This window comes from Quercus lobata, chromosome 1, assembly GCF_001633185.2.
Source record: "Quercus lobata isolate SW786 chromosome 1, ValleyOak3.0 Primary Assembly, whole genome shotgun sequence".
NCBI lineage: Eukaryota > Viridiplantae > Streptophyta > Magnoliopsida > Fagales > Fagaceae > Quercus > Quercus lobata.
The window spans coordinates 4,280,632-4,291,330 of NC_044904.1; the positions used below are offsets into that span (position 1 = coordinate 4,280,632).

A 10,699-nucleotide genomic window follows, 5' to 3' on the forward strand; every position below is an offset into this window, starting at 1 on the left:
AAATAAAAGAGAGAGAATAATTTGAATCCATATATATCTGTGTAATTGTAATTTTTAGACAATTACAATAGTACTAGTATAATTGGCGAAAATGAGATGAATGGATGTGCATTGTATAGACCTAAGGTCATCTAATTTTAATTGTCTCAACTATGTTTACCTTATTCTGGGAGGTTATGTAATTTTTTTTTTCTTTTTGAAAAAATTTCTTTTAGATATACACATGAGAGTATAATTTACACGGGTTATACACTAGTACTATTAAGAATAGACTATACGATTGTATAGCTATGTAATCAATACTGGCGAAAATGAGATGAATGGATGTGTATTGTATAGACCTAAGGACATCTAATTTTAACTGTCTCAACTATGTTTGCCTTATTCTGGGAGCTTATGTAATTTAATTTAATTTTTGAGAAAATTTACTTGATTAATTAGTACAAAAAAATTTCTTAAAAAAATGGATAATTACAATAAACTCACCTGTGATTTACTTCATTTGCACTTTACCTACCTGTGGTTTAAAACTTAACACTTTACTCACCTGTGCTTCATTCCGCTTGCTCCCCGTTATCCACCTCATCCTTAGATGTTAGAAAAATACCTTTTTATTTAAAATCACAACATAAAACGAATCAAACTTCTTCCCCTCAGGAAATTTCGAAATTCTCACGAGTCCTATTTTCATATGAAATAAATATTATGCCCCCAAAGGTCTATTGAGACAGGAAGATGCTTCTACTTACAATGCAAGACAAAACCTTGATTAATTAGTAAAAAAAAAAATTCTTCTAACCAAAAAAAAAAAAAAACCTTTGATCTCTATATGCTTATTTTACATCGTTTGGAAATGAGTAATGATGTGAACTTTTAAGTGTGTTGGAATATTTGAAAACTGAATATTTTTGGAATAAACTTACTTAATTACGTTTTATTAATTTCTGTAGATGAAGACTTTTCATTAAAAGGTAGTTCTCTTAATAAATAAATAAAAAATCCTTAAAAATAGTTATTTCCATGAATTTGTAGAAGAAGAAACTACGATAGGGCTACACCCCATCAAAGGTCACACCACTTTTTTATGTATAATATTTATATTATGGTAAATTGCAAATTATAACCCTAAAGTTTGGAGATGTTTTGATTTTACACCCTGAAATTTCAAAATTTAGATCTTACTTCCTGATATTTGGGATGTTTAGATTTTACACCCTGATATTTCAAAATTTGGATTTTGCCTTCTAAAGTTTGGGAGTGTTTGGATTTTACCTTAAATTCTGAAATTTCAGGGTGTAAAATCCAAACATCCCAAAATTTTTGGAAGCAAAATCCAAACACCTCTAAAATTTAGGGAGTAAAATTAAAATTCTGAAATATTAGAGTATAAAATCCAAAAAATCTCAAACTTCAGGAAGTAAAATCCAAGTTCTAAAATTTTAAGGTATAAAATCTAAACATCCTCAAATTTTAGGAGGTGTAATTTAAAATTTACCCTTTCTATTATTTGTAGGTTTTTTTTTTTCCTGAATATTATTATTTGTTGGTGCTTAAACCTCTCTCCCTAAAATACCTTGGTTTTCCCATTATTCATCAAGGTAGAATTGGTAGTGCATACAATTTTGTGGTTAATAAAATACAAAGCAAACTATCTGGATGGAGGGCAAATTTATTGTCAAGGGCTGGTAGAATGGTGCTTGTTAAGTTAGCAGCAGCTCCTGTGGCAGAGTACTACATGCAATGCCAAGCCTTACCTGTTAAGGTTTGTGATCAAGTAGATAAGCTTATAAGGGACTTTTTGTGGGGATCAACAGAAGAAAAAAGGAGGATGCACTTGGTTTGTTGGGATAAGGTAACTCTCCCTAAAGAGCTTGGCGGGTTGGGGTTGTATAAAATGAAGGAAAGAAATAATGCCATTCTTGCAAAGGAGGCTCCATGGGCAAAAATGCTTGTGGCCAAGTATCTTTCAACAAGCAGATTGACTGATGAAGGAAGTAAGCTCCCATGCTCTAGTTGTTGGGTGGCTTGTAAGAGGGGTGGTCCAATATATGTTAAGGGGCTAAAGTGGTCAGTAAAGAATGGTGAAACAGTGAAGGTTTGGACTGACTTTTGGCTCCCAATGGGCACGCTGAGATCTCTCATCGAAGGGCCATTGTTTCGCAAGGAAGAGCTCATCACTGTAAAGCAATGTGTTGATCATAATCATGAATGGCAAGATGATTGCTTATCCTTTGATTTACCCGACAATATCCTCAATGCCATTAAAGCAACTCCACTGTCTTGTAATAATGAGGCAGTGGACTCGCTCCAATGGGCCTACTCCAAGAATGGATTTTTCTCTTTGAAGTCTGCATATTTGTTGGCTAAGGGGCTTAATCCTTTGAAGCTTGATGCAGTTTCGGTGGAGTGGGTGTGGAAGGTTGAAGCTCTTCCTAAGATTCAATTTTTTCTTTGGCTTTGCTTACATAACAGTGTGCCTACCGGAGAAGTTTTGGGGTTGAGGGGCCTGAATCTTGATACTACTTGCAGTTTATGTCACCGAAGCAATGAATCAGTTGATCACTTACTGAGGGGTTGCGAGTTTGCTAAGGACTATTGGCTGCAACTTCATTTCCCGATCTGCTTGAGGGAGACTTTCAACTTATCCATTGGTGAATGGCTCGAAGTAAATTGCAAATCAGATATTATATCTAGGTGGATGGGGATCCCTTGGAAAATTTTGTTTCCCATAGGAGTGTGGAATTTATGGCTGCATAGAAATAATTACGTTTTCAAGACAGGCAAGTTGGAGCGGTCATATTACAAGAAGAGCATTAAAGATAGTGCTGAATTTTTCTCTGTTGGAAGGAATGCCAAGTTGCTTAAAGCTAAAATTGTTATTGAAGTGGGTTGGGAGAAGCCTCCAATGGGATGGGCGAAGCTAAACACAGATGGGTCTGCTATTGGGAGCACTGGATGTGCTGGTGGTGATGGTATCATCAGAGATCATGATGGTCAATGGTTGAAAGGATTTGCAAGGCCTCTTGGGTGCTCCAATAGTTGTATGGCAGAATTGTGGGCTCTAAGAGATGGGCTTCTATTAGCCAAGGGGATGGGTCTTAATAATCTAATTATTGAGATGGATGCATTGAGTGTTGTTTTGTTGATGAATAATAATACTGCCAACTTGTTAATGGAACCGTTACTAACTGATTGCAGAAACTTGCTGAGCGAGATCCCCAACAAGCAAATAGTTCACATATATAGGGAGGCCAACCAATGTGCTGATGCGTTGGCCAAGCTTGGTGCTAGCAGTGTAGACTCTTTTGTTATCTTTTTGTATCCGCCGTCTGTGGTGGAAAGTATAATAGCTTCTGACAAAGCTAGTCTACGATGTAATAGACTTATTAATTATTAAGTTTAATGAAAGTTCCATTACTGACCAAAAAAAAAAAAAAAAAAGGAATTTATAGCGTATTCTAAATTCTATATACAAATAAAGGTATGTCCCATCAACTTTAACTGGTTCATCATATTATAATTTCTTCCTTCAATGAATTAGTGATATAGTATTTTAATATAATTAACCTAAAATGAAAGGACTTAATAGGGGCTTCATCCATTTTTATCTATAATATTGCTCAAACTTGTAACATATTAACGCTAGCTAGTGTTATACACCATTCAAATTAGTTCAAATTTTAAAATAATTAAAAAAAGATAAGGTAAACTACATTTTTGGTCCCTATCCTATACACCATATTTCAATTTGATCCCTAACCTTTCAATTGTATCAACTTGGTCCCTAACCTTTCAGTACCTTGTCAATTTAGTCCTTACTACTATCTTTTGGATAAAAATTGATGATATGTCTAATGGCCAAAATAAAAAATTAGCTTCCGTTGATGTGACAATAAATTAAAATTTTATTTTGACCGTTTGTTATGTCAGGAATTTTCATTCAAGATATAACTGTAGGGACTAAAGTGACACGGCACTGAAAGGTTTGGGACCAAATTGACACAATTGAAAGGTTAGAGACCATATTGAAATATAGTGTAAAGTATAGGGACCAAATATGTAATTTATCCAAAAAGATACAAACTTTACTAACGGGGGGGTAAAACTTCAAGTGAAAGTTAACTTCCCTAGCTTGATAGGTATATTTATTTTGAATTGTTTTGATCTACAAATTAATAACTTCATGAATGTATACAAAAATGGGTAAAAGTAAAACCCCATGAATGTTGACACTTGACCGGGCAGTCGGGCACCGTTCTGTAGTTTATCCCATCACTCTAAAACCATCATTATGAGTCAAAATAAAATTGACATGATAACTTATTTTCTAGCACTAATATGGCAATGAAGATAGACAGCATAAATAATAAAGGTCCTCCGCTAGCTCCAACAATTTGATGGCCTCCCACCTTTTTCTGCCATTGAAAAGTTTAAAACGAATCTACCTAGCTACGACAAGAAAGTAGAAACAAATTCATTTGTTTTGATTAATTGGAGGGTTTCATAAGAGAGCCCCTATTTTTCAAGTTAGTTATCAATAATGGTTTTAGATACTGATAATAAATATCTCTCTTAAGTAAAGCTAATTTGGAAATTATAGGAATGTATAGTAAATTATTGATTATTTTAAAAGTTTAAATTAAAAAAAAAAAGTGAATTTAGTTATTTAATCATTATTTTAAAGGAAGGAAGAAATATATACTTCCACTTACTGATTTATGGGTCTAACAAACATTCGATTAAAAATAAGCTTAAAAAGAAAGAAGGAAGGTTAATTTATATATCATTTCAAGGTTAATTTTTAATTGTACCATATATATGTATGTGTTATACACTAAATGATAATTAATGATCATCATAGAGCGAATGTCATAGATTGAAGTGTATGTGTGTGTATATATATATATTAATAGGTAAAGCTGATGAAAGAAAATCTAATTAGGTTTTAAATTGGATTTCAATTGTTATCTAATTTTGCGTCACATGTCCTATTTAAGTTTTTTTTTTTTTTTTAATTTTTGTTCTATGTAAGTTAATGAGTTGCAAAAGACGAAAAGTCTAATGTAAATAAATCATCAAAAACCCAATAAACAAAAAAAGAATAAAAAAAAGAATAGTAAATTCATGTGTATATCCAAAAGAATTTTTTTTTTTTTTTAAAAGAGTATAATTTGAATTGATATGTGTGTGTAATTGTAATTTTTTTTTTAATTATACTGTATATATACACAAGTTATATACTAGTACTATTAATAATAGACTGTACGATTGTATAGCTATATAATCAATATTGGTGAAAATGAGATGAATGGATGTGCATTGTATAGACCTAAGGTCATCTGATTTTAATTGTCCCAACTATGTTTGCCTTATTCTGGGAGGTTATGTAATTTATTTTTATTTTTTGAGAAAATTTACTTGATTAATTAGTACAAAAAAAAATTCTTCTAAAAAAAAAGGGATAATTACAATAAATTCATTTGTAGTTTGGTCAATTTGCACTTTGCCTACCCGTGGTTTAAAACTTAACACTTTGCTCACTTGTGATTCATTCTGTTTGCTCTCTGTTACCCACATCACCCTTAGACTTTAGAAAAACACATTTTTATTTGAAATCACAACATAAAACGAATCAAAACTTCTTCCCCTTAGAAAATTTCTCACGAGACCTATTTTCATATGAAATAAATATTATGCCTCCAAAGGTCTATTGAGACAGGAAAATGCTTCTACTTACAATGCAAGACAAAACCTTGATTAATTAGTACAAAAAAATATCTTATAACCAAAAAAAAAAAAAAAACCTTTGATCTCTATATGCTAATTTTACATCGTTTGGAAATGAGTAATGATGTGAACTTTTAAGTGTGTTGGAAATTTTGAAAACTGAATATTTTTGGAATAAACTTACTTAATTACGTTTTATTAATTTCTATAGATGAAGACTTATTATTAAAAGGTAGTTCTCTTAATCAATAAATAAAAAACCCTTAAAAATAGTTATTTCCATGAATTTTGTAGAACAAGAAACTATGATAGGGCTACACCCCATCAAAGGTCACACCACTTTTTTATGTATAATATTTATATTAAGGTAAATTGCAAATTACACCCCTAAAATTTGGAGGTATTTTGGATTTTACATCCTAAAATTTCAAAATCTGGATTTTACCTCTCTAAATTTGGGGTGTTTGGATTTTATACCTTGATGTTTCACATTTTGGATTTTACCTCCAAAAGTTTGGGAGTGTTTGGATTTTACAACTCAAATTCTAAAACTTCAAGGTGTAAAATCTTAACATCCTAAAATTTTGAGGAGTAAAATCCAAATACCTCTAAAATTTAGGGAGTAAAATTAAAATTCTAAAATGTTAGGGTGTAAAATTCAAACATTAATCTCAAACTTCAGGGGTTAAAATCCAAGTTCTAAAACTTTAAGGTGTAAAATCCAAACACTCCAAAATTTTAAGAAGTGTAATTTATAATTTACCCTTTATATTATTTGTAGGTTTTTATTTTTTTTTTGCTGAATATTATTATTTGTTGGTGCTTAAGCCTCTCTCCTTAGGATTTGAATTTATAGTGTATTCTAAATTCTATATACAAATAAAGGTATGCCCCATCAACTTTGACTGGTTCATCATATTATAATTTCTTCCTTCAATGAATTAGTGATATAGTATTTTAATATAATTAACCTAAAATAAAGGGACTTAATAGGGGCTTCATCCATTTTCATCTCTAATATTGCTCAAACTTGTAACATATTAAGGCTAGCTAGTGTTATACACCATTCAAATTAGTTCAAATTTTAAAATAATTAAAAAAAATACAAACTTTACTAACTTGAAAGGTGTAGGGACTGGATTTGGAGCCCAACTCCAGATTTTCTAGAGTCTTGATCCAAAGAGCCCAATACAATGAATTTATGTAGAGTATGGGTTGAAGAACTAGGTTAAAATGAGTTGAATTACGGCTTGCATGGGATTTAAGGGTAAATGAACACGAAATAAGATCTGTCACGGTCAAAAGACCATTTGTCCAAGGAGATTGGAATTTTTAGGATCATAAATCACCATATTAGGATTCTTTTACATGCTCTCAATTTCTCTCTCCCTTTTTCTTCCTTTCTTCTCTGCCCCCCTCTTGTCGGAGCTTTCTTACATTATATAGGCTATCTCTGATCATCTGGACCTTACACTTGTTGGTCACTTGGACTCATACCTGAGCATCTATCCCATCAGACACCCCTTACAGTCCTTTGTGAGTTGCGGCAACCAAGGTAGTACTGTTCAGGAGTCTTTTCCACATTAATGCGGCTAGAAAAGCAACTATATTGTATTTAATGTAGTGGTGGCAGCCTTTCCTTAGATATTTTGAGTTTTCTTCCTTTTCACGTGCTTAGGGAGTGTGCCTCAACAGTTTGAACATACGTTTGCTCCGGATTTTCGGTGTCCGAGGAGAAGGTCCTCCTCAGACCTTCTTTCTTTGTCTCCCATGATAAGGCTTGTAATGTAGATCATCTAAGTCATGTTGTCTCCTCGGACTCGCTAGTGTCCTCGAACAAGCCCAAGGCCCAACTCGTTACTTTGGGTCATAGCCCCCACAAAAGATATTCCAAAAAAAGAAAAAAAATAAGGGTAAAAGTAATTTCAAGTGAAAGGTAACTTTCCTAACTTGAAAGGTATATTTATTTTGAATTGTTTTGATCTACAAATTAGTAACTTCATGAATGTATACAAAAATGGGTAAAAGTAAAACCCCATGAATGTTGACACTTGACCGGGCAGTCGGGCATCGTTCTGTAGTTTATCCCATCACTCTAAAACCATCATTATGAGTCAAAATAAAATTGACATGATAACTTATTTTCTAGCACTAATATGGCAATGCAGATAGACAGGATAAATAATAAAGGTCCTCCGCTAGCTCCAACAATTTGATGGCCTCCCACCTTTTTCTGCCATTGAAAAGTTTAAAACGAATCTACCTAGCTAGGACAAGAAAGTAGAAACAAATTCATTTGTTTTGATTAATTGGAGGGTTTCATAAGAGAGCCCCTATTTTTCTAGTTAGTAATCAATAATGGTTTTAGATACTGATAATAAATATCTCTCTAGAGTAAAGCAAATTTGGAAATTATAGGAATGTATAGTAAATTATTGGTTATTTTAAAAGTTGATGATACTAAAAAAAAAAAAAAAAAAGTGAATTTAGTCATTTAATAATTATTTTAACGGAACGAAGAAATATATACTTCCACTTACTGACTTATGGGTCTAATTAACAAACATTCGATTAAAAATAAGCTTACAAAGAAAGAAGCAAGGTTAATTTAAATATCATTTCAAAGAATCCAAACACAAGTCTTTTCTGGTGAACTTTTATTGAGGTGAATGGTGAGTTACATCTTGCAGCTTGTACAATGCCACAACTTTAAGAAACCATAGAACAAAAATAAAACGATCAATTAATGTGCTTTATTATTACTCAACCATCATTATTAGAACGAGCAATCTTGAGCACTTGCTCAAGGTGGTGAGCAGTATCAGGAGGGTGTGCCTCCAATCTAGGTCTCTCTGGCAAAACCCATCTCCCATCACCATTCCTCACCATCCCTTTGTTCTCATCTTGCCTCCAACATGGTGGCACACCGTACTCACTCTTCAAGAAATCACAACACTTGTTGACAAGTGCAATATCTCTCTTATTCACCAAGCAAAACCTCCTCCCCTTGCCATGGTACCCATCCACCAAGTGTATATGAGCCTCCAAATTGTGTGCACAACCCATATCATTAGTGGGCTTTAGAAATGGACTATGAGTGTGATCCAACGCAAGTTCCACTCCAACATGAGCATAACTCCAAGGAAATGACATAGCATCCTCCACATACTTTTGAAATTGGAATTTCTCATTTGCTATAATACCAGGCACATTTGGTACTTTATCTTGCACATTAATCACTCTTAGTACCTTAACTCCAAGCTCATCACACCGTTCCTTAAATTTAAGGTTACCCACTCTAGGACCTGCAAAGGAGTACACTGTGATGGGAATTTTATTTGTCACACACTCATCATCACGCACAATATTTAGCCTCATCTCAGCTATATCATAAGAACTTAATATAGCCAAAGCAGCACCAAGACTATGCCCAGTGATTGTGATACTAATTTCTTCACCTCTATAGTAATCAGTAAGCCTCTTGATCTCAGCTAGAACTTGTTCACGAGCTGAGTATGAGCAATACTTGCAAGCATCTTCTTTTTTTGTGTACAAATCATAGAACCCTGTTTCAATCTTGATTGTTGGGTCATCACCAAAGTTAGCAGGGTGGAGAATATCCTTGAGATCAGATATCCATTCAAGGTAGGTGACTGTGCCTCTCCATGCAATAACAATATCACGACGCCCTAGCCTTTTGACCTCTTCTTCATCGGTGGTGACTGCTACATAGCCCATCCAGTTTGCATGGGTGCTCCAAACGCTGCTCATCTTGGCTTTTTGAAAGAAATTGGGCAGGTTGATGTTTGAAGTTGCGTATAAGTAGCGGCTGATTTCGTATCCACAGTTAGCCATGTCAAGCTTTTCGAAGAAATGGGCTCCTTGGTATTTGCATGTGCCACAATACTTGGAGTGAGGGTCAAAATCGAAGGAATCATAGCAAGCTTGTGCAAATTCTCCATACCTATTAGAATAACGGTTGAGTGATTAAATTTATAATTTCTTCAAAGTTTAAAATTTTTGGACAATCAATCAATATCAGAATAGATGGTCTTGAGTTCTAAGCTTTAAGAAGAATTTGGAGAACCTGATTATTTCATTTCGGAGGTGGGAATTCATGGGGTCTAGAAGTCCTTCCCAGTCATTGCAGCCTTGAATTTCCTTCCAAATTTCACAAAGAGGCTCCTCCTCCTCCTTCTCCTCCTCCTTTTCTTCCTCGAAAACTAGAGTTTGAGCTGGTAATTTATCCAACTGTGGGGTTAAGCTTGAGACTGAAGAGCAGTTTATAGATGTTCTTGGCTTCGGTGAAAAGGGTTTGTTTAAAAAGAGGAGATTTTTGGATTTGTTGAGGTTGTATCTTGGTAGGAGGCATTGAGAAAGAGGTGGGGGGTTTGATGACTTGGGATTAATGTTGAGTGATAGTAGCAAAGAATCCATGAAAGGTTTTTCTCTCCTCTTGGCCTAGAAGGCTTTTTTTTTTTCTTTTTTAGAGAGAGAGAGAGAAAATTAAGTGGGTTGTATTTGCAATGATGTCAAATGTGTGAGGAATATAGAAGAAACACAGTGCTTGATATGAGGATTTTGTGGCTTATGGGGTCCTGTCCTGTCACTTCTGTGTGTATGCAAGGGCGAAAGGGAGAGAGAATGGGTGGAAAATACTTGTAAGATCTGGACAAGAAAGCGATGAGCAATAACTGTTGGAAGTAATTGGTTGCTGAAGAGTGGCTATTGTTATAGGCCAATATGGGTGTGAGAGAGAAAAGATCAATGCGAGAGAAATTCAGAGACTGTTTGGATGCGTTTTTTTTTTTTTTTATCACTCAATTTCCGTCACTTAATTTTCATCACTTATCACTCATCATTAGCTTGTATCACTCAATTTCCATCACTTATAGCTCATCACTTATCACTCATCACTTAAAATACTATACCTGTTTGGCATCATCACTCAATATTTTTCACACTGTTTATG

At 33.9% G+C, this 10,699-nt stretch overlaps 1 protein-coding gene across 1 annotated transcript; it reads right to left on the reverse strand.

The window, feature by feature from the left end:
* Positions 1 to 8,363: 8,363 nt before the first annotated feature.
* On the reverse strand, positions 8,364 to 10,404 carry LOC115975161 (phospholipase A1-Igamma3, chloroplastic). Its single transcript, XM_031095853.1, has 2 exons — positions 9,815 to 10,404; positions 8,364 to 9,691 (listed from the first exon to the last, which is right to left on the reverse strand). The coding sequence occupies exons 1-2, from the start codon at positions 10,162 to 10,164 to the stop codon at positions 8,491 to 8,493; spliced, it is 1,551 nt and encodes a 516-aa protein (XP_030951713.1). The 5' UTR covers positions 10,165 to 10,404; the 3' UTR covers positions 8,364 to 8,490.
* Between the last annotated feature and the right edge of the window lie 295 nt (positions 10,405 to 10,699).